We start from the raw sequence: 24,913 nt of genomic DNA, 5'->3' as shown, positions 1-24,913 counted from the left end.
GTTCTCCTAGAGTGAAGATAGGTCCTTATTTTAATGGTCCTTGGCTGAGAAGTTAAATATTTCAGCATACTCTGACAAAATGACAAATGTACTGCATATTAAGTACCTTAAGAATAATGCAAAAGTTACATATGCAAAAAAAATAAGGAAGATGTTAAGAGTAAAATGGAGAATTACAGACAAGATGTACTCTATAAATGTATTTTCTTCCCCATTATACTATATGCACATGGTGAATACAGAAATAACATTAAGGATACTACAATCAGAAAGCATTTAATTGCAACTCAGAGATTTGCCCGAGCTTGCAGCCACCTCAAATTATGTTCTGCAAGTTATCAAGAAAGAAGACCTCCAATAGATTTGTAAAAAGAGCATGCCCCAGCATTGATGGGAATTGTGGAAGAGGGACACTAAAATCTGAAAGGAAAACCAAAAAGTTATGCAAGCCAAAAGCATCATGATCTCACTCCCACACGCATCATCCTGACATTTGGTAAACCTATTACACCTATCTTACGATCCATTGTCAAAGTCAACTATCTCAACTGCCAAATACAACCACAAATACCAAATCCTATGAGATGCTACAGGTACCAAAAATTTGGTCACTCACAAATGGCTTGTTGAGGAGATACAGTCTGTCCAAACTATGGATCAAAATGCACATATGCAAATAGGTGATGCTGAAATACCCAGCAAGCCTACTTCAAATCCTGTGAACTCTGGAAAACAGGTGGAAAAAAATTCAAAAGTATAGGGTAGAATCTACCCTAGTCACGTACCAAGAGGCAAAGAAACAAATTAAGCTCAACGCACCAAAAACACACATGCAGAAGCAGCAGCAACAACAGGGTGTTTTCAGGACTGAAGTCTTAATTCTCCCAACCATATCCATTGCAGATCGGGCCCAGTCAATGCTCCCATCATACTCAAAATAAACTCTTAAAAATGCAATGTAGTAATAGAGCCAACAATACTCCAGTTGCAATTCCACAAACTGCACCACACACACTGTCAGCCATTATAAAATTGAAAATTGTTTCACTTACAACTAAGATAAACATTACATTAATGAACATATGTGTTGATAAAAATGCTGAATCAGATGAACCTGTCCTAGATCTTCACCCAGAAGGTGACAAGGATACTAGCCACCCAATTTTCCAAGAAGGGAGAAGATGAAGCTCAATTGACAAAGTCTGAGCATAAATAAGAGTCAGAACCATTCTCATGCACCGTATATACAGTGGAACTGTAAAGGCCGTCACAACAACATTGATGACATTCACAAGCTAATCAATGATTATCATCCTATGAACCATCTGCTTACAAGAGACAATTTTGATACCTTAAGTATCTCTCACAATTCAAAGTTATACTTTTTAGGCAAGACAGGACTGTTACAAATAGTACTCGTGGGGGCAGGGAGTAACAAAACTCCTTCACTCAAGAGTCCTGTGTAAATACATTCCTCTTCAAACCTCATTAGAAGCTGTCATAACATGTATTATGATTGGCATTGCCTTGATCCACTTGTCTCGATCTACCTTCCATCGTTGTATGATACAGGAACTAGAAAACATTGTTCTGCAATGTTTTTCTCCATCTCCTTTCTGCTTATTAGGCGAAATTAATGGGCATCATCCATTATGCAGTTCTTCTTCCCTCACAGATGGACAAGGACAACTCATTTAAATGCTACTGGACAGACAGAATTTAATGCTATTGAACACTTGTTCATTTAACACATCTCTTAATTTTCTTTCCAAACCGTTCCCAAGTATCAAATGGACAGTAATTGACAATCCTCTCAACAGCAATCACTATCCAGTGATATGCAGAATTCAAACCTCCCATTCCATAACAGACACCCAAATGAAATGGATATTTCCCAGAGCAGATTGGGCAACATATACCAACCATGTCTCTTTTGATGATCACATTATTGAGTCCTATAATATTTTAGAACTGTTACTGATCATATTACTACCCAATTTCTAACAAGCTGTCATTCCTGTTTCAAATGAGAGGCCATAGATATATCAATCACTGGTGGAATGAGGAGTGTAACAAAGCAAAAAAAAAGAAAAAAACAGCATGGAACTTATTCCACAAATACTCCGCCACTACCAATCTTATTAACTATAAGAAGCTTAGTGCTAACACCCATTACATCTACAAAAAGGCTAAAAATAAAATTTAAAAAAGACTATTGGAAAAGATTTGCATTCCTCAATTAACAAATATATTGATGTTAGAATAATCTGGGAAAAAATAAAGTGGTTAAATGGTAAATATCTTGGGTTGCCTTCTCTTCTTAATTGGAATGAGAAGGAAATCTCTACCACTGCAGATATTGTAAATGCTTTAGCTATTTTCTGAATTGTCAGCCTCGGCTACATATAATCAGTCATTCCAAAAAACTAAGGCAACTGGCAAGAAATCAAAACTGGGCTTTAAAGTTAACTGTCAGCTACTTTATAACCAGCCACACACACACTCTTTCTGAACTGCAAAAAAATCCATATCTACCTCAAAAAACAGTGCTGTTGGCCCTGATGGGATTTACTACATCATGCTCAAGCATCTAAATCAGAAATCACTATTCTCACCGAAATTTTTCAATAGGATTTTCCCTGAACGTACATTTCCTAGTTCCTGTCATCACTCCTATGTAGCAGCAATCCTCAAACTAGGAAAAGATCATTCTGTTCCCCATAATTATAGACCAATTTTGCTTACCAGATGCTTGAGTAAAACCGTATAAAAAATAATATGCCATCAACTTATCTTGAATCCTGAAATATGGTCAATAATAGTCAATTTGGAAAAATAGGTCATCCATTTCGTGGTTAAGGTTGAATCAAAGATCATAACAGCATTTAATATAAATCAACATCTAGTCATGGAATGCCTTAATCTAAAGAAATCCTTTGATACTACATGGCATTATGGCATCCTAAGCAAACTCCATTCGATTTGAGATGTCATTTACTACATTTTATTCAAAGCTATATACAAGAGGGTTTTTCACAAGGCTCTGTTCTCAGTTCCACATTGTTTGCAATGCAAATAAACAATATTACAAGCAGCATTCCAAATGCTGTCGATTCATACCTACCTCTATTCTGACAATCTTATCATATCCTGTCAATCCCAGAACATGAACTACATCGTGAGGCATCTGCATATCTCAGTAAACAATACTGAGCAGTGGATGACATAGAATGGATACAGATTATCTCACCAGAAATCTACAACCGTACATTTCTGTAACAAGTGCAAGCTACATCCTGAGCCTGAGGCCCCGAGTGCTAAGCAAGTGATCATAGCGATATTTCCAAAGTGATTTGAAAGCGTTTTTTCTCTAAGCGACAGATTGTAGAGATTGTTAAAACCCTCTTTATTTATAAAATTATTTAATTTTGGCTTTTTCTAAATAAAGAACTAAGCTTTGTATCATGGAAGGAAAGACACCTTTCTTTTATATTTATATATATATAACCAATTTCTCTAACACACTAACCACTAATCTCTTATCGCTTGGTCACTGGTGGCACCGCTCCTGCCTCCACGTGGCGGGGCTGGTAGTCTGAGTATTAATCTAATACTCAGGGCGAAAAGGAGCAAACATGGATCCATTAATATCACCGACTGTAGAGCCTACGTGCTCCCATGAACTTGAGTCATCTCAAGCAAAAAGAATCAAAAAAGATGATTCTTCACATGACCTACCTGCATTTTTAATTGTACACTCGTTATCAACGAAAACGAATACCTCTTAGTACCTTATCGCCATTTCTTGTGCAGAAAAGCATAGTGGCTGTAGCAGGTACTCCCAAAATTGTCAAACGCCTTCGCTCAGGAGATCTTCTTATAGAGACTTCCAATCCCAGTCATTCTAGACAACTCCTGAAGCAAACGACCTTCGGAGGCCTTCCCATTTCGGTAACACCGCACAGAACTTTAAACACCTCAAAGGGAGTCATCTCGGAATGGAACCTCCTTAATGTTTCTGAGGAAGAAATTGCCGAAGAACTTAAAGCACAATGTGTTGTCGGTGCTAAGAGAATTATGACCAAACAAGATGGTGTCTTTACACCCACAAGAAATGTTATCCTTACCTTCAGCAGTCCGAATCTACCAGAATCAGTAAAAGCTGGCTACCTTTCCTGTAAGATCCGACCCTATATACCAAATCCACTTAGATGCTTTAAATGCCAGAAGTATGGTCATTCTCAAACAGCATGCCAAGGTAAGACAATCTGTCCCCTGTGTGGCTCATCAGACCATTCCCAAACTGAATGCACAGCAGCAACGCCAAAGTGTTCCAATTGCCAGGGTACTCACCCCGCATATTCTAGAACTTGCGAATTATGGAAAATGGGAAAGAAAATAATGAAGTACAAGGTAGAAAAAAATGTATCTTACCAAGAGGCACGTAAACAGATATTAAATGTGATGCCTGCCAAAACATATTCCAATGCAGTCAAAAACACTAAAGAATTTTCTACACAGACTTATATTACTATTCCTCCTAAATTATCTCTTATTCAATGGGCTAGATCCATCCTTGCGGATGATGAGACACTGACAGCAACAAAGACAAAGAGTCCATCAAATTTTACTAATACAAAACCATCCAAGCTACAACAAGACGTTCCCAACTCGGGCACATTATTGAAGGAGAAAGATTCTCATCGTGCACAAAATAAACCAACTGAACGAACTATGGAAATCGATGAGAAGTTAAATAATGAAGATCCTGTTCTCATGCTGATGATGAGATGGATATTACTCGCCCAGTCTTTTCAAAACGAGAGAAATATAAACAGGATCGAGGGAAAAACAAACGATCAGACCAATCCACCTAACCTAAACCCAAGTAATGCAGAAAATTATTCAATGGAATTGTAGAGGACTAAGAAGCAATCTTGACGAATTAAAGTACTTAATGCACCAGCATGATCCTGCATGTATTTGTCTACAGGAAATTTATTTATCATCAAATTATACCCCATACTTCTCACGGTATACACTATATAGATGTAACAGATGTTCTGAGTCTCCAGCAAGAGGAGGAGTAGCAATATTAGTTCGTAGTAATGTACCATCGAAAATCGTTCAGCTTTCCACTAATCTAGAAGCAGTAACCGTTCGTATTGCTCTTGGAATTAATCTCACTCTTATCTCCATTTATATTCCACCAAATGCTTCATGTTCCATTGCAGAATTTGACAATTTACTTAATCAACTGCCCCAACCTGTATGCTTTCTAGGTGATCTAAATGCTCATCATCCTTTGTGGGGTTCCCCGAACATAGATCGTAGAGGGAGGATGATCAAAACTGTACTTGATAACCATCACTTAACACTACTGAATACTGGTGTGCATACTTATATCCACTTGCCTACAGGTTCTAGCTCTGCTCTGGATCTGTCCATATGTTCCTCATCCATTTATCCTAGCTTTGATTGGACAGTATTAACTGACCTTCACAACAGCGATCACTTTCCTATAATTTGCAAAATACAGACGGATACAAACTATACATCTAACCAAAAAATTACGTGGAATTTTCACCGAGCTAACTGGGAAAAGTTTTCGAAAACTGTGCAATTTGATAACCAATTGATTCTTACTGCATCTATTAATAATGCCACTAGACATATAGTAGAACAACTACTTGGAGCTGCTACCAGCGCAATACCGAAAGTTAACCGTACGAAACAAAGGTATAATAATTGGTGGACAAGGGACTGCTATCTTGCCAAAAGGAAACAAAACAAAGCTTGGAACACTTTTTGCCGAAATGCTACAATTGAGAACCTTATAAACTATAAACGGCTGAAAGCTGAAGCACGCCGAATTCGTAGAAAAGCTAAACAGGATGCGTGGATTCGATTCAGTTCTACCATCTGCAGAAACACTGACTCCAGAATAATTTGGAGAAAGATCCGTATCCTCAGTGGAAAGTGTCAACAAACCAAAGCCCCAATCTTGACCTGGAAAGGAATAGATATTTCTTCTCCAACTGATATTGCAGAGGCTTTAGCGAAAACATTTGCAGTCACTTCATCATCTCAATCTTATGAAGACTCATTTAGACGCAAAAAAATGTCCATGGAAAAATATAAAATTAACTTTGTTACAAAACAACCTCATTCTTATAACCTTCCGTTCACTATGAATGAACTCAATGAAGCTCTCCAGAATTCTAGAAATAGTTCTGCTGGACCAGATGGCATTTTCTACATAATGCTTTGCCACCTAAACTCAAAATCTATACTACTAAAATTTTACAATAGAATCTTTGAGGAGAATGTTTACCCTGATACATGGCATCAGTCAGTTGTGGTAGCCATAGCGAAAGCCGGGAAAGATGCTTCCTCTCCCAATAGTTATCGTCCTATATCTTTGATCAGCTGTTTAGGAAAGATAATAGAAAAGATGGTACACAAGAGACTTGTCTGGATTGTTGAAGATCAAGATGCTATATCATGCCATCAATTTGGTTTCCGCCGTAACAGGTGTACAACTGATGTCCACATCAAGGTTGAAGCTCACATTCGAAATGCTTTTCTTAAAAAAAACAGCACATGGTAATGATAACTTTCGATATTACCAAAGCATTCGATACAACCTGGAGATATGGAATCCTCCAAGACTTATACAAACTTGGACTGAGAGGTAACCTGCCTAGATTCATTCAGAATTTTCTTCACCTCAGGACCTTTCAAGTAAGATTCCAGAATGAGCTGTCCAAAATTCACACACGAGAAGAAGGAGTACCTCAGGGATCGATTTTAAGTGCCACACTCTTTGCATTGCATACCAGTAGCATTATAAGAGACATCCCATCCACGGTAGAAGTTTATATGTATGCAGACGATCTTGCTATTTCCTGTCAATCATCGAACATGGCTACCATTGAAAGACAACTACAGATAGCAATAAACAAAATTGAAACTTGGACAGAAAGCAACGGCTATCAAATAACCGAGGGGAAAACAGCAGCAATACATTTCTGTAAATTATGATCGCTTCATCCGGAACCTGTATTAAAACTGAAAGGCAGAGAAATACCGATGACAGACTCCATAAGATTATTGGGTCTGAATTTAGACACCAAATTAAATTTTCGTAAACATGTGACCTATCTACGAACTACGTGCCTACAGAAACTAAACATCCTTCGTGCAGTATCCTCAACATCTTGGGGTGCTGACAGACAGTCATTGCTGAATTTGTATCGTGCTCTAATCCGGTCACGATTAGACTATGGAGCTATAGTATATGCATCAACAAAAAAAAGCATCTTACGGTCTGTGAACACCATACAACACAGTGCCCTTCGATCAGCACTAGGCGCCTACAGAACCTTGCCTGTACAAAGCTTGTATATAGAAGCACACGACCCTCCGCTTTATCTTAGAAGACAACGCCTACTCTGCCAATATGCTGCCAAAATAAGAAGCTTTCCAACTCACCCCTGTTGGGTATACCTCAACCAACCTTTATGGCCAACACTTTATGAATCCAAGCCTAATGAACCCAGACCTGCTGGGATTCGTCTTCAAGAGGTAATAAAAAAGTGGAAACTCGATCTCAATAAAATTGCGGAAAGTGAAAATATGCCTTTACCTCCATGGAATAGACATCATATAAACATTGATCTTTATTTCGCTCAGTGGCCAAAAAATACCATTCCACTATGTAATATCCGACAGTTGCATGCCAACTATACTTCGCAACACACTGGGAAACTCATAATCTATACGGATGGATCTAAGACCCAATCACATGTAGGTGCAGCAGCCGTGCTCCCGTCGCATGTAATTTCAAAATCCCTTCCAGTTGAGTGCAGCATTCTATCTGCAGAACTATATGCTATACAGCTTGCATTAAGTGAAATATGTCAACAGCCGTCTCTCTCTGTCTTAATATATTCTGATTCACTCAGTGCTATTTCAGCCATACAGGGTAAACGACATTCTCGTCATCCTCTCCTACAAGAAATTGACTTTCTAATCAACCTCTGTCAAAAGAAACAATCTGAAATAACTCTTTGCTGGATCCCAGGACACTGCGGAATAGAAGGCAATGAAAAAGCAGACATTGCAGCTAAGTCAGCATCAGAACTGCCAAATAAAACAATGATAGTTCCACACACTGATTTTAGTCCAATCATTATTAGAGAAAGTGAAAATGAATGGGCTCAAATATGGAAAAATGAAATCAACAATAAACTGCAGGAAATAAAACCTAATCCAGAAATATGGAATTCCAGCATCAGAGAGAGTCGCAGAGAAGAAGTAATACTTGCCAGACTGAGAATTGGCCATACTCATCTTACTCATTTTCATCTATTGGCAAACAAAAATCCCCCACTCTGTGTTCAATGCCAAGTTCAGCTTTCCGTAAAACACATTCTTTTGGTATGCCCTCGATTCAGAAATTCCAGATTGCTTTGTTTTAAGAGTTCATGCAATAACCAGAATCCAGTTACCCTTCAACAGATCTTAGACAATTCTGCGAATATAGATGAGTTGCTTAATTTTATTCGGCAAATCAGATTTGACAAACAAATCTAAAAAAAAAAAAAAAAAGTTTGATTTACAACAAAACTTAGAAAAGACACATCTTGGCCATTGATGCCCTTGTGTCATTAAACCCTTAATCAACAACAACAACAACCTGAGCCTGAGCTATAATTAATCAACCATCTTTTGCCAATAGTAAACAGTATTCGTTTACTTGGTCTAAGGTTTGACAATGAGTTATCTTCCAAGAGCATGCATGTTAAACTTATACAGAATACCTGCACAAATAAAATTAATATACTCCAGGTCATTTCCAGTACATGGGGAGCAGATCATTATACCCTGCTCCACTTATATAGGTCTCTAATTAGATCTTGTCTAGACTATGGAGCACCTGTGTATGACTCTGCAAGGGTGAAAGTACCTTAGCACATCTTGCCCCTATCCAACATTCTGCATCAAATACGGAGGATGCGGAAAGGTCAGAGAATGACCACCACATATCCCCGGAGTAATATAGCCTTAGTTGCTAATGCTCCTAAAAAAACCAAATAACAAACAAACCAACATTCTGCACTTAGGATTGCTCTAGGTGCATATAGAACATCTCCAGTTCAAAAGAGTTTATGTTGAGTAACATGAACTGTCACTCAGTAATCAGAAGAAAGAAGTTATCTCCCTATCCATTTTAATTGGCCACTACAAGAAGATCCACAGTGGTCAACCCATTGCAGAAACAAATCCTAGAGCAAGGCAGACTATCGGCATCAGATTACAGAACTAACAGAATGCTGGAATGTTCACTTCCATAAAATCCTCAGCGACCTCACAGATTACCTTCACACTTCTTTGTCACAATCGCTTTCGGCAATGGGGAAAAGATACCCTAGCAAATGTCAACATCCAAAAACTATATTTTGCTCACAAAAAAATTATTCCTACTTTACTAAGATCTACACTGATGGTTCAAATTCTACAATAAACTAGATGCAGCTACTGTTGTCCCTCACACAGCTGTTTCTGTTTCACTTCTGGCTGAATGCAGCAGTATACTGGCAAGTTACATGCCATTAAGACTGCCTAGAAAATATTTCATGCCTGTCCATCAACAATAGCATAATATATACTGATTTAGACAGTGCTATCCTAGCTTTTAAAAATAACCACTCATATATTTCTTTATTAAAACGTTTTAAGATATCTGATACATCTGCATGAGAATTAGCAAATAGTTATCTTCTGCCTGATCCCAGACCATACAGGGATTCCAAGAAATAAATGCACCAGTCATGCTACAAAACATCCCTCCTGCACAAACCTTAAATGTTTTAGGCCCATTTACTGACTACAGATGCAACATACAGAAAATAGGCATGGAACATTTCTATGGAAAATGCAAACAAACAAACAAGCTACAGGCAAACCTGGTTATAACAAGCATCAAGGGGCCAACAAAATTTCCTCGTTTACTCACTATATCGGTGATAGTGGAGATGGGGAACCCCCTGGAGCCATTGAACAATGAACACTTTATATCAGTAATGGCTTAAATCTACCTCCTTTTTTTTTTTTCTTTTTTTTTTTTATTCTCAATAACTTGATAAAAAGATAGATTCAAAAAACAAAAGAAATATTAAACAGAAAAAAATACTATAAGTACTGTATATACCTACATATTATTTGTATTAATATGCTTGTATAAACTACAATACACTTGATATTAAACACAATTTATTTGTCTCTAATTTTAAAACCATTCACTTAATACTAAACACAGTTTATTTCTCTGTAATTAAAAACAATACCATTTAATAATAAACACGATTTCGATTAGTCTTTATTTATGAATCTTAAAACTGATGTTTGTTTTAAGGATTTCACTTTATTTCTTAAGTTTCCCCTTAAAACACTCAATGCGTTAAAAGTCTCATTACTTGCCTCAGTTCCTTCAAAAAAATTGAAGCACCTTGAGCTTGTGAGATTGTCTGCACTGATTTCGATTCACTTTCAATTATCATCATATCATCATCTTCACCATTGTCATTATCATCTTTGTTGAGCACAGCATCTACAATGTCACTCTTTGTGGGAAGACCACTAGTTAATAAGTTGTCATTGACTCGTACAAATTCATCGATGTTATCTGTATTAAAACCTACTACGTTGTTACGTAGCAAACATTCGAATAATGGTAAGTTGTTTTCTTCGTTTCCATCTTCTTCATCTACAATTGAAATTTCATTTGAATTTAATTTCGATTCCTTGAAGCAATTCGATATGGTTGTCGAAGTAACGTTCCACGCATCATTCAATAAATTTATAGCATCCAATATCGATATAGACTCGGTAAGTTTCTGTTCTCTTTGACTGATCAGATGTAGAACTAGAAATCTTTTATAAAATCCTTTCAAACTCTTGATTACACCTATGTCCATTGATTGTAAAATTGATGTTGCATTGGGAGGCAGAAACACTAGCTTAATGTTGGACAAATTTTGAATCTGGGGATGTGTAGGACAGTTATCAACTAACAAAAAAAGAATTTTTTTTTTTTTTTTTTTTTTTGAATAGTTCCTTGTTGTGATCATTTACTTATTGCTGAAAAATATCCGAAGTCATCTAAACTTTCTTGTTTGCAATGTAATTCACAGAAAGTTTCCTTACATTTTTGAAACACCGAGGTTTTAACGATTTTCCAATAACAAAGGTTTTTTTTTTTTTTTTTGTTCCTCAGTTCCTGTCATATTTGTGCATACGAGCACCATCAAGTCACCACCAAATACGGAGGATGTGGAAAGGTCAGGGAATGACCACCGCATATCCCGGAGCAATATGGCCTTAGTTGCTAATGCTCCTAAAAAAAAAAAAAAAAAAAAAAAAAAAAAAACAAATAAATAACACCATCAAGTGAGGCTTTGATTTTTTTTTTTACACCAACACATTTTTCTCCTTTGAATTTAAATGTATTGTCAGGTGTCAAATTATAAAAAAGTCCTGTTTTGTCGGCATTGTAGATGTCTTCATCATTGAAATCTTTCCTGATTTCTGCCCAAACATGGTCAATCTATTCCTTTGCCATTATTGGATCTGTAGATCGAGATTTTCCAATATTTTTTGCATAAACGATGTTATGTCGCTTTTTAAATCGATCCAGCCAACCGTTGTTACACACAAAATTGTTGCTTCTAAATTGTTTAGCAAATTTTTCCGCTTGAGCATTCAAGATCAGACCGTCTATTGAACCAGCACTTCTTTGTGTGGTGAACTGTTGAAGCAATGCTGTATCAACATTATAACCTCACGCTTTCAATTTTTTTTTTTTTTTTTTTTTTCCGGTTATGTTCTCTTCCAGTGCCAATATGTAAACATCTTTATTCTTCCACAATGTCAATACACTTGAAGAGGACAAAGAAAACTTTTTGCACCATGTTCTAACTGGTGCAAAAATAATTTCGACTTATTTGCGAATCAAGAGACACTTTCTTTTGTCAGTAGACGTTTCCAAAGAACAGGTTCATTTCTAATTGATTTTACTTTAAAATGATAAAGTGATCTGCATACAAAGTTCTTAGAAAGCCTGAAATGCATACAACATTCTTAGAAGAAAAAAATTTTCAAAAATTCTTAAAAATCCCAAAATAAATTTTTGGTTCAGCGAAGATAAGACAATCTGTAAATAGGCTAATGCGACAAGCAGACCCCATCCCCGAAAGGATAAAGTCATAAACCAGCCACTAATCCTGATGCGATGTGGGTGGTCATAAAAGCCAAGTTGCCCTTTTCATTTTTGTCTATTCCAAGAATTGGGTTTTTTTGACCCCGAGAAATTGTTTGTTCAATAAAGAATGTTTTGAATAGTTACCAAAATTTGTTCTGTATATCCGTGTAGTATGCTTGTTATAACAATGAGCGATTGTATGGTAATATGCATAAATTAAAATCATTATGGCTTTTTGCTCATTACAGCCATGATCTCATTATTTCCGTGCTCGTTATAACCAAGTTCAACTGTACTGCAATTCAAATCTGAACCAATAATTTTGGACCTCTAGCAAAAACTTGAACAGGTCATACTTACATCACACATCATCATTAGTAGCCTCAATATGGGCAAAGTGGTCTTTTTAAATTTTACATGCATGTGATACGTTAATTATATGATTGAGTCTTAAGTGTGTTTTGAATCAAAGGTCAGGAAATTAAATACAATAGGGAAAGTAGCTTGGAAAAATTAAAATGAAAATGTGTTCTCCCAGGTGACCTCTGTGGCAACTTAGTCAGCATGATACATTGTCGTCTGCCACTTATCAATCAATTGACCCTATACCTCAGGAGAAGTATAGGGTCAATTGATTGATAACCGAGAAATTTCTAGTCCTCTTCAATCAAAGTTAGCCAATCTCAGGTAGAGAGAGTAAGGTTAGTTCAAGTTTTTCAGCACACGTAATATGCAAATCAGCCCTTGCGAATACACACTTCTACAGACAAATGCACAATATGGATATGAGCAACAATCTCCAGTGCCATTAAAATAATTTGAATTTTTTTTTTTTATATATTCCCCCCAACCAGACCCAGAACTGGCAATATTGTATAAGTTACTAGTTTATATCACAATATTGTGATTCATGCTGGCATACCATAACTTCTCCTTACCTTTAGATTGCATTAATTACAATAAATACGATGAATTTGTTTTGTTTAATTGATGCTTCACTTTTAATTCTAAATCTTAAAACTGATGAAAGATAACTGATGTTTTACAACTGCATAAGAATGCTGTTGTAACATATTAGTTATAACTGCATTCCTATGGCATTGCTTTACAGTCCTATAACAGCTGCGCTCACCTTTCCCAATTAATCCTCTCATTTTCAATTTTATTATCCTGTTAGTGCTTCTCATATATAATGGTCATCTCCAAAAACAATTAACATCATGACAGTAAATTATAATTGGTGATGGTAAGAAAGTTTGTGACAAGAGCTGCTAAGTTTAAGGTGTTCCTGTTCAGAGGTTGCCTGTGAAACAAGACGGTATTTTTCAAAAGCTATGTTAAATTAGAAAATATGACATACTGAATTTGTTTCAGATAAAGGAAGAAGTCATACCAGCTTGCATCATTTCATAATACTGCAAACCCAATTTAGTTTACCACCTCTCTGGCTATGTTCTCAGAATATTCCATTTGTGTAATAGGAATCACATCATAGCACAGGATTTAAACTAATGTTCTTGTGTGTTACTGTATGCACACAGGTGATTAGCATTATAAAACTATACAAATGGCATTGTATCAAAGAGAAAAAAAAAAGAGGAATATCTGCATAAATCCAGTAAAATTATATTCAACATTATTGAACATTTTGATAAAGAAACATTAAATGATAAACTGAATATGCCAATCAGGTAAGCAATTAAATGTGATAGTGTAATGAAACAGAAGGTAAACATTTTCTGGACCAATTTGATTGCAATAACATAAGGCTAACAATCCAGGACTTTTATATTTACAATATAAAAAATAGTGCTAACTGTACCTAAAGTAATCCCAGTATTAAAAAAAAAAAAATTTAATTTTAATTGGCAAAGAGAAACTTCTATAAAAATTTGTGATGAGATGGGATTTTGTTGAAAATCTCAAAACAGAAGAAAAATTTTAATGGAAAGAAATGGTTATATTTAAGAGAAAGTATTTATGGGAAATGAATAAGAATAAAATAAGTTAAAATATTTTTTATATGAAATAAGATTATATTTCATAAGGCTCATAATTAAAGTGAAGTATCGTAATTTAGAAAAAAGTTTTATTTCTTATCTTTAAATTCAAATATGGTATGGTCACAGGCATTACCTGTACTAGCAAAAAAAAAAAAAAAGCAATTTGCTTTTCCCATAGGTATCAATTTCCCAAACTCTTGGCCTTAACTTATTCTAGTACTTAAATTCTTTGGCTAAAGGAATTAATGTGATCAGCCCACATGTTAAAAAAATTTCCCACATGAGATAGTCCCCTCAACCTCTCTGTGCATAACCAAATTAGCTATTTCTATCATCTGAAATGAGGAATTAAGCAGCAAGTGTCAGTAGCTCCTTTAAGTTCAATACAGATTGTACAGTACACATCTGAGTAGTTGTTGCAGTTAGACAAGAATGTGCTTAACTGTAAACTGTGTGTTACGATATGTGCTTATCAATATAGAATTGGCTGTTAGTATTTAATTGTAATCTAGGTGATGTTGTTTGGAAAAATACTGGATATAGTAATTGATGTTAAAGCTGAAATTATATATGCTTGGTTTGTAAAATAATAAGAGGAGTTTACCTCAATATAGTACGTAGAACACTTCCGTATGATACTCTCCAGAAATTAAAACGAAAAAATCGAAAAACTTAACATTAGAATAACAGATAGTTTAAAAAATAATAAAAATCAATTTAACACAATAAAACTCAATTTAACACAAAAATCAATTTGATACAATTAAAAATAAGAAAATTAATTAAAAGAATTTAACAAGAAAAAAAAATGACTACATTACTATGGCTCAGTTAAAGGAATTGAAGGCCAGAACATACAATATTCCTGCACTTTTCGGTCAGGTAAAATTACACAAGACTGGATTTCCTATTGTTTCCTACAGAAACTCGGCATTTTCAACCTTAGCCACACATGTATATAGCATTATAAACCCTTTAGACAGGCGATGCAATTTGGGATTAAGAACTACGATACATTATTTAATAACCTTAAGGATTGTAGACTTGGCGATAATGACAATTTATTCTCACTAGATGTTACCTCATTATATACAAATGTAAACATTGAATACACATTAGATATTATTTGGGATATGTTAAATAATAACTCGATACCAATTAATTATACGAAGCTTCCTATTAAGGAAATTTTTCACTTAATTAAACTGTTAGTTGAGGCCAACTATATCACCTCTCTGTGACAAGGTGTACAAACAAATTTTTGGTTTGCCAATGGGATTGAGCCTGAGCGGATTAATATCGGAGATCTATCTCTCAACGATTGAGCAGATACATTTGACACCTTTTCGACCCCGTATCACATACTATGGGAGGTATTTAGACAATGTTCTAGTTATTACTGATAGTAGTACTATCCAAGACTTTTACATTGGAGAGGATACTGATACAAAGTCATTAAATTTTCTAAATTTCACGCTTTTTTTTTTTTTAATGAAAACCCCAAACATGAAAGGTATCAAAACCTATAGTACTTAGTACCGTACATGGGTTGAAGGAGAAGTATGGGGGGGGGTGCCGGAAACTTTGCTCTAGAGACTAAACATGGGTTTCACCACTTCAAGCCTCCAATAAGCAAAGTGGTGGTATTTCACTGGTTGATGAAAGTCCCAGAGACTCAAATAAAATTCAATTTAACATCTATCGAAAACCTATAAACACCGGTATGCTTCTACATTATAACAGCTATCACCAGTTCACCTACAAAAGATCGATTATCTTTAATCAATTTCTAAATGCCTACAAATATTCAACAAAGGAATCTGCTTTGGGCTCAGAAATACAAATATTAACCAGCAGATTCTTGAACAGGGGTTATCCCCTTGCTACAATAAACTGAATTAGGGTACAAGCTAAGGATAGGATACAAAATATTATACCAACCAACAATAGTAACATCAAAAAATACTTTATTTCTGTCCCATATGTTGAACAGTGGCACAAACAGCTTTGCAATTCTTTAAAGATACCGAATTTAAAATTGTGGCCAGGCCAATACGGAAATTACACAATACACTGAACAATCGCTCAGTCCTCTCCTAATTCGCAACACAAATTAATGACCTGGTATACAACATTTTTTGCGGTGATTGCAACTCGTCTTATCAGGGTCTGGTTCACTTTCCTTTGAATATTCGTGTTAATCAACATGCGGCCTCAGTTTGGGCTTCTCGTTCAGCAGCATCAGAATTAGCTTTTCATACCTTTAACGAAAAACATAATTATACGCGACAATTGCAGAAACCCTAGAAATTAAATTACATGAAAATTCTGTTAATGTTCGTTGGCCATATCTCATCTCCGATTCATGGGGCACGTGTGAAAACAAATAATCCCTATTTAAGTTTCATAATACCCCTTTTCGGTAATTTTCATTCCTATGATCACGGTATACGGTCAAAAAGCGTTGTCAGCTTCAGGAAGGAATCGTTTTGCGATTATTTTTATTATTTTTTTTTTTTTCGTTAAATGCTTTTAATTAATTTTCTGATTTTTGTGTTAAATTGATCATTATTTTTTTTTAAACAATTTGTTACTCTAATGTAAGTTTTTCGATTTTTTCGTTTTAATTTCTGGAGCGTATCATGTGGAAGCGTTCTCTATAGTGAAGTAAACTCCTCTTATTATTTTACAAATATTGATATCAACGTAGAACGTACTGAGCATTACAGCTCTGGTTCATACTATCTAATATGCTTGGTTTAAATCTTGGTGTAGAGGTAACTAATTGTTGATGATATACAAAGGTACTGATGTTATGTTAGTGTTTATTGTCTGACTCAGTCCTTAAGATGGCTGGTAAACTCCTTTAGAAGTTCAGTGTCTTATAGCATTACTTGATGAATGACATAGTTATATTAGACTTAATTGTGGATATTGAGGTATATGGTGAACTCTGGCTTAATTTTGTACATAAATTGTGTATATTCTGGTCTTTTATTTTTTAGAGTTGATCTATGAAAGTAATGGGGCTTCCAGGGATTATCTGGAAACCCCAAGGTAAATTGTGAAAAGAAATGGGATAATAGTGGGAGAAGTAAGGAGAGGAGAGACAAAGAATTATTCCCATTAATGGATAGCAATATATAAAACATATATGGCTGATAAATACCATGAACTAAAACTACTGGGTTTAGAAATACCTCTTGATTTGGTCTGTAATTATTGTCTCTGAGTAATCTTTGTGTTAGCGGTTTCTGTTTATTATTTGCAACTGTTGATCTCTGTACCAGAGAGATCAACACCTTTGGCAGTTTGATCTGCATCAAGCTTATTCCATGCAATTAGTGGTGCCTGGGGTGGAGTCAGTTAAATTTTAAAAAGTGCTGTATTAAGAAAATTAATACACAGTTAAACATAAAATGTTAATTTACCTATTGTATTTAATTTAAACTAAAAAAAAAAAAATTGCATACTAAGGGTATGTGTGCTGCATCATAACATATGTAAAGTTAGTTAAAACAATATTGAAATTATCTAATATTTAATTATAACATTTAATATATTTAAGTAGTGCTTTAATAAAAAAAAAAAAAAAAACTATTTGAAACTGTTAAACATGCTCTTATGGTGAAACAAATATTCCTTCATCAAAAGTGCAAGAGATGTTTCTATTTATGTTACTCACGACATCGTTTCTGTTTAGTTTATGATTTTATTTATTCATTCAAACTTTTTAAGTAAATTGCTCTATACAAAAATATCACCTATCCAGTTGGGAAAAAGTTGGAGGCTCAATTCTCTTTGCAGATTGGATAATCCTGTAAAGGGTTTTTCCACACAAGAGTTTCAAGCAAAGGTGGGTTTCAGCTCTGAAGAAAGAAAAAAATCCATGCATTCCTTCCCCAAGACCAACTAATTTTACCATAGTGTGCCCATAAAAGTTCTTCCCATCATGAGAGGAAGAGTATTTCTCAACTTCAGCTGAACATAGGAATCGAATACAGGCTTTTCGTGATATAGCAACTGTGGAGCCCATTTGTACATAATTACATTCATTATCTGCAAGAAAAACTTAGTGATATCTTTTGAAACATTTGCTTTAAGTTATATTTTTATATTTCGGGACAGTCCCAGGCAAGAGAAGCTTTATAATTTTAGATTATTGACTGAGCTGATGAGCAAATATTCAACTTGCATACCAGTGAGCACACATTCACAGGTAGTTCAGTCAACAGTATTGCATCTCTCTCTCTCTCTCTCTCTCTCTCTCTCTCTCTCTCTCTTTGTATGTGTGTGAGAGAACAGGTATATTCTTGGTTTAACTCTAGTCACCAACCGAAATTGAGATATACTTGTCATTAAATTTCCTCTAATCAAGATGGGTGGAAGTTTAATGAGCTATTTTAAAACACTTAGAAATACTCCTTTCTGGAATTTATTTTAGAAAACTATAAACTAATTCAGCAAATTTTTGTTTCATAAATTGACATTTGAGGGTTATTGTTTTAGTATTATAATTCTTCATACATCTTATGGCTGCACAAAGTCATACGATCTTGTTAAATGTAAAGATCAATAGGGAAAAATCTGGCATTCCTGCTTATCCCATCCCATGTCTGTTATCATGGTTATGACAGCAGTAAAACACCCCTAAAATGTTATTTGTAGTAACAATTTTAGTTACATTAAATAAAATACTTTGTGAACTTTCAGAAATTAAAAATGCAAAAAGCAAGAATACATTACATACATTTATTTATATTCATTTACACTGTTTTAGATATCATAATGTTGGAACCACTAACCTGCTGCTTATACAGCCAGTGTGCTTACTTAAAGCAGCCCAACAAGAAAATGCAATAATGGTTAAAACTATTTGCCTTACTTTTAAAGAAGTGGTAATTCACACCTTAGCTGCTTAAAAAAATACTGGAACATCACCCTAGTACACTCTAGATGACTATACTTTGCATGGTCTGCCAATATGCCATAGAATCCAACAGATTAGTTTATTGTTGTAAAGTATCATAATTTAGAGAAAGAATAAAAACTTTCCTGAAGTAGAATCACTAAGCAGTTTCTCTGACTACATGGCTATTAGATTATATATTTAACCAATGCTTTACAATACACTGAAATATATTAGATTATTTAGAAGTGCTGAAAGCAAATAAATTCTATGCCAAGGTTCCTTGTGAGTCTCTTCAATATGCTGAAAAAATGTAACAAAAATTATTACAACACCAATAATTTATTTCATCTTAACAACTGTGCAGTACAGAATTACATAAACAGGTAAAGTACATATATTAATTTATACTTTTCTTGTTTTATACAGAGTTAAGCTGAATTCTTAAAAATAATGATTTTAAAAAATCATAATCAGAGACAAACTACATCTTGTTGCCTTCCTCTCCCCTCAAAACTGTCACAGCACATAAAGTTCATTTTAAAAATGCACATAAAAATTACTCTGGTGTATGTATATACCTGTAGTTCACTTGTAGTTCTACAGCAATACATTTAAATTTATATATCACAAATTATTTCTGATTACAAAAGTATCTAATACATTTAAGTCAAATTTTCTTTCATTAATGTAAAAATGAAAAGTGTAAATACTGCACTGGGTATCCATAAAGCATATCTGTTCATTTAATACCTAAATATGAAAACGTTAACCTGGTGGCACTTCTGAGAAAACTGTAGACACGTGGGGGTAATTTTGATCCTATCTAACAGAGATTTCTTGAATTTTTAATAGGGAAACAAGGAAAAGTTTTTGTGAATTGTGTGGCAAAGTTAAAACAAAATGATGGTCAAAATGATCCCCACATCAGTGCCAAGAGGTTAAATGAAGTCACTTTGATAAAGTTAGGACATTTGACTCTCTTTAGAGATTTAATGTTCACCAAGTAGAAAAATAGTCATTCAAAAAATAAATGTACTTTAAAGATACAGTATATAACGGTTGAGTTTAGCTATAACCTCAACAATAGAAAGGCATTCATGGATAAAAGGCAAGCTATAATTGATCCACCATGACTTGCAGTATTTTATGTTTGAGTATTTTATGTAATATTCATTTGTCTGGCATAGAAAAATCTCTCTGAGTCTGCACATAAAGATTTAAAAATTACAGAACTAAATATTTATAAAGAACATTGGAATGGCAGTGTTGATACACACAGTATAACTTAAACAAATACTTGGTTTGGAAGCAATTTCCAGCAACTGTGGTATATAGCATGCCCTATTAAAAATTCATAGCAGCAAGCTGCCAACTGCCCTATTATGACTTCTGATTCTGAAGACAATGAAAAAAAAAAAAAATCAACACATATTCTCTTTCTGCACATTCATGGACTTTGAGCTATCCATTGTGTACAGAAGTTTAAAAGTATAATTTTTTTTTTTTTACATATAAACTTTACCTACACTTATTTCATACATGCTAGTATTCATTGATTTGCTTTTTCAATTTTAGCAACCTTTTTAATCTACTACTGTTACATATATAACTAGTAGATATTCAGGCAGTCTATACAATTTAATTCTTTAATATATGCTTAGCAAAGTTATGTACATTGAAAAATATATTCATCTATTCCACTCTTTTATTCAATAAATAAACTTCACAAAAATACATCATGAACAATCTTATTACAATCATAGACATGCCACAAAATAAATGTTTTTACACACTCATAACATTTCAGTAAGAAAAAAGAAATAATACTGATTTTTATAATTGTTTTTCCTAATCAACATGAAAATATAACTAAGTAAGCAGTAAGTCAGAATAACATCAGAATAATTTTATATGAAATTTATTATATACAATTAGTCAACTGGGTTATAAAACATTCTACCATTATCATTAAAAATCAAGTTTGATAATGTAACTTGCCATGAAATTGTATAACAAAACATGCATAAAAGTTTCACTTAAATATTCATAACTTAATGATAACTGGACTATTTACTAGCCACCGAAGCAGTACATAAATACATGTTAATTATCAATATAGAAAATATGACATGTAACAAAAGGACTTTTAAATCAGTTGTATCGGTTTAATCAAATTTAATGTAATTTTTAACTTGCCTAAAGAGAATTAAATTCATTGACTAATCACAAACTATCAACTATATATGATGGGGGGATGCATATCTGATTTAATCGCATGCAATTTTCATCATAGGAACTGCCTCAATAAAAATTTTAATGAAACATTTCTGATATACCTATTTTAATTTAATACAACAATGAATAAAATTTTTTTCTGTACAACAATAGAGCAAATTTATTACAGTTGTATATTTTTATAAACTTTTAGAAATAGAGTAGTCAGAATTGATATTAAATAGTTCTCTTTTATTTGATGAATAGACTGACAAGTAATATTTTTACAAATTTGACTAGTCATGGTTTAAAAGTATGCACATGTGAAACACTGCACAAACTTAAGTAAAAATATATCAGTGTATTTCTGAATTATTCAAAACATCAACAAAAAACTACCTATACACACCCACCCCTTCTCTACTATTTCTACATACATTTATGTTCTCATGTTTAATTATATTATGTACAAGTATATCAGCTTATGGAGTGACCGAAAAAATAATTTACAAATATACAAGAGGTGAATCGACAATATGAGCTATACAAAATGCACTATTTTCATGACTATGATAAAACTTTAACAACCAAAAGAAAATAAAAATTATAACAAGTTTAATTTGTAGCCATACAGAAGCAAATTATATACAAAACTTTATTAAAATGTAAACACTTAGTGATTTTTTTTTTTTTCCCCTCTTCAGACAGTTTAAATACTTTTAATGCCATTTGCTATACAAAAAAATTGTTAAATTCATTCAAACCGCCAAGTAACACTTCTTTTTTGAAAGGCATTACTAAGGGAGCCTCATCTTATCTGAAGCAAAACCATTATGCCTTTCATTATGTCTTAATGAGATTTCAAAGAAAATTAACTACTCAAACAATTTCTTATTTAATGTTTTACCAGCTACATTAACCTAGCAGTGCTCCTGGTCATAAAGATGCTCATGCTGCACTTTGACAGGTGCCCAACTATTTCTGGAAAAAGTTTAGTTTTTTGAATTCTACTGGAAGTATATAAATGCTTGGTTGTTTAGTAATAATTAAATTAATTTATTGTGTTAATTATTATTTTTGAAAATTTTAAAAAAATTTTATTAAATCTAGTTTTAGTCTCTTCCATTTTCAAGTTTATAAAATTAATATGTATGCAAAATTGTGGGCAGCACATTTGTGCTTATTTATTATAAAATACACCCAAATACACACAGTAAAAGCCTTGTTATCCATACAGCATTCAGATAACTGGAAAGTTCTAGTAACTGACATATTTATATTTTAGAATAGTGAATATATAGCTTTCTTTGTAATCCATATTAGAAAAAATAATTCTCACAATCCAGATCCATTTTTGAAATAAAATTAATAACCTCAAGTAGAGATTACAATAACATATTTTTATTTCCTTTTATTACAGAACACTTCCTTATTATTACACAAATAAAAATATATTCAGTATAATGCATGATCGATATTTTAAATGTCACACATCAAATTAAGGAAACTTACAAAAATGCAAAACTAAAATGATTACTATTGAATAAATTAGATAGTCTGAACTATGTATGGGTTGTTTAGCAGTGTAGGGCTGATCTTGATACAAAAAATTCTATATTAACCTGCAAATGCCTATGCCATTAAGTAACAGAAAGGTATAAATAATTACCTGAATCTGTTGTTTCGTGGATTCTATGCCACTTCCTCAGAGATGAATATTGGTGATCAGTTGCAATATAGCAAGATTGCTAAAACAAGGTTTGCAATCTATAGACACAGGTCCATTCATCCAAACCACTGGCAAAGGAGCAACCTACAAAGTCAACTGTGAAGAACTGTGTGGACTTCCAAGAATTGAATACTATAGTTATTTCCATTTATCTCCCAGCTTAACCCATATACTTAGAGACAACAAGAGGAAGCAATACTCTTGATCTGGTTATCAGCAGCAATTCTTCATGCATTAAGAATCTCCAGGTAAAAGACCTGCTGGGTTGCAGTGCTCACAGTGTACTAATGTGGAATCAAATTAAAGACAACTACTGCCAAGGGTAAAAGAGAAAGGCTTTTGATTTTTGTAAGGGTGACTACAGTGGTCTCAGTTTTCAAATTTATGCAGCGGAACCAAATGATGATTTTAACAAAAGCAATTTCTAAATGGGAAGCCATCATAGAAGCTACTAGGCTTTTCATATCAACAAAGAAATACTCTTCAAGACAGACCTAAATGGATGTCAGATGAACTGATGAGACTTGTGGTAGAGAATAAAAATGCAAGGGATGCATATAAATTATCAGGTAATACAGATGGTATATATAAATTAGTCTGTAATGAAGTTACAGACTGTAATCAAGTCACAAAGGAGATTAGGCAAGCTACGGCAAATTATGAGAAGTCTTTGGCAAAGAACTGCAGCAAAGATAAACTGAACAGGTACTCTGCATCTACACATAAGAAAATTGTGATGACAGAAGTTTATCAAACTAATGGGGTGCTAAATGATTTCATGATAACTGAAAGAAAAATGGAAGAAAAACTGTCAAAGCTAAACATAAAAAAAAAAAGGCACCTGGGGTGCATAGAATCTATCCAATTATACTAAGGAAGGTAACAAAGAAGGTAAGCCATAATTATGAGATCCTTGGATTCAGATCCCTAGGGACTGGATATGTGCACATGTATCCCCAATTGGGGATCAAAAGATGACAAATAATTACAGACCTACTAGCTTAACATCTGTTCCCAGGAAAATAATGGAGTCACTGTTTAAAGAAGTAATGCAAGACCATCTAGACAGGAATGCAGTTATGCTGCAGTCACAGCATGGATTTGCTAAAAGGGTGGTTTTGTCCAACTAATCTGATGGTTAGATGTAGTAACCAGGGAACTGTATTCAAAAAATAATTTTTAGCATTAGTAGAAGCATACGATACAAAAGCAAGCTTATGCAGCATCAGCCAAAAAAAAAATTTTTTTTTGATATCATGCACTTGAATTTCAGGAAGGTTTTTGATACCATTGCACATAAAAGACTACTATATAAACTAGAGCAATGTGGCATTCAGGGAAAGTTGCTGTTATGGATAAAGGGATGATTGGGTGGAAGAAGATAAAAGTGGTTATCAACAGGCACTGCTCTTTGTGAAATAATGTTATTTGTTATTTAGGAGCAATAACAACTAAAGCCATATTGCTCCAGGGATATGCAGTGGTCACGAGTTCGAACCCCGGTCTAATCAAGAAGCGTGTGCTACGCACTGCTGCTCCCATTGTGAAATAATGTTATTAGTGGAGTCGCCTAAGATTCAGTGCTGGGTTAGTTATTGTTTTTAATATTTATTAATGATATTGATGAAGATATAGCAGGCTTAATGTCAAACTTTGCAAATGATACTGAGGTTGGCAGGGTGGTTAATGAAAGTAATCGAGGTGAGATACTGCAACAAGATCTAAGAAAATTAGGTCGATGGGCTGAGAAATGGCAGTTGAAGTTTAACATTGACAAATGCAAGGTACTG

The 24,913-nt window shown here is 34.1% G+C and overlaps 2 protein-coding genes across 2 annotated transcripts in view; one reads left to right on the top strand and one right to left on the bottom strand.

The window, feature by feature from the left end:
* Positions 1-18,175, top strand: part of LOC150088099 (DNA repair protein RAD50.L-like) — a 553,006-nt gene extending 534,831 nt beyond the window's left edge. The window contains exon 24 of the mRNA XM_090370570.1: positions 18,076-18,175. The gene's annotated coding sequence lies outside the window, so the exon portion shown is untranslated. The remainder of the gene's footprint in view (positions 1-18,075) is intronic.
* Positions 18,176-19,375: 1,200 nt separating this feature from the next.
* Positions 19,376-24,913, bottom strand: part of Pdp1 (PAR bZIP family member Pdp1) — a 114,232-nt gene continuing 108,694 nt past the window's right edge. Inside the window, exon 4 of the mRNA XM_090370572.1 lies at positions 19,376-19,480. Within this exon, the coding sequence (XP_090226698.1) occupies positions 19,473-19,480 (8 nt within the window). The 3' untranslated portion in view covers positions 19,376-19,472. The remainder of the gene's footprint in view (positions 19,481-24,913) is intronic.

The sequence above is a fragment of the Mastigoproctus giganteus genome, chromosome 3, assembly GCF_048544385.1.
Source record: "Mastigoproctus giganteus isolate SK-2022 chromosome 3, ASM4854438v1, whole genome shotgun sequence".
NCBI lineage: Eukaryota > Metazoa > Arthropoda > Arachnida > Uropygi > Thelyphonidae > Mastigoproctus > Mastigoproctus giganteus.
Note: the sequence above shows the minus strand (reverse complement) of the source record. Positions and strands in the feature narration are given on the sequence as shown.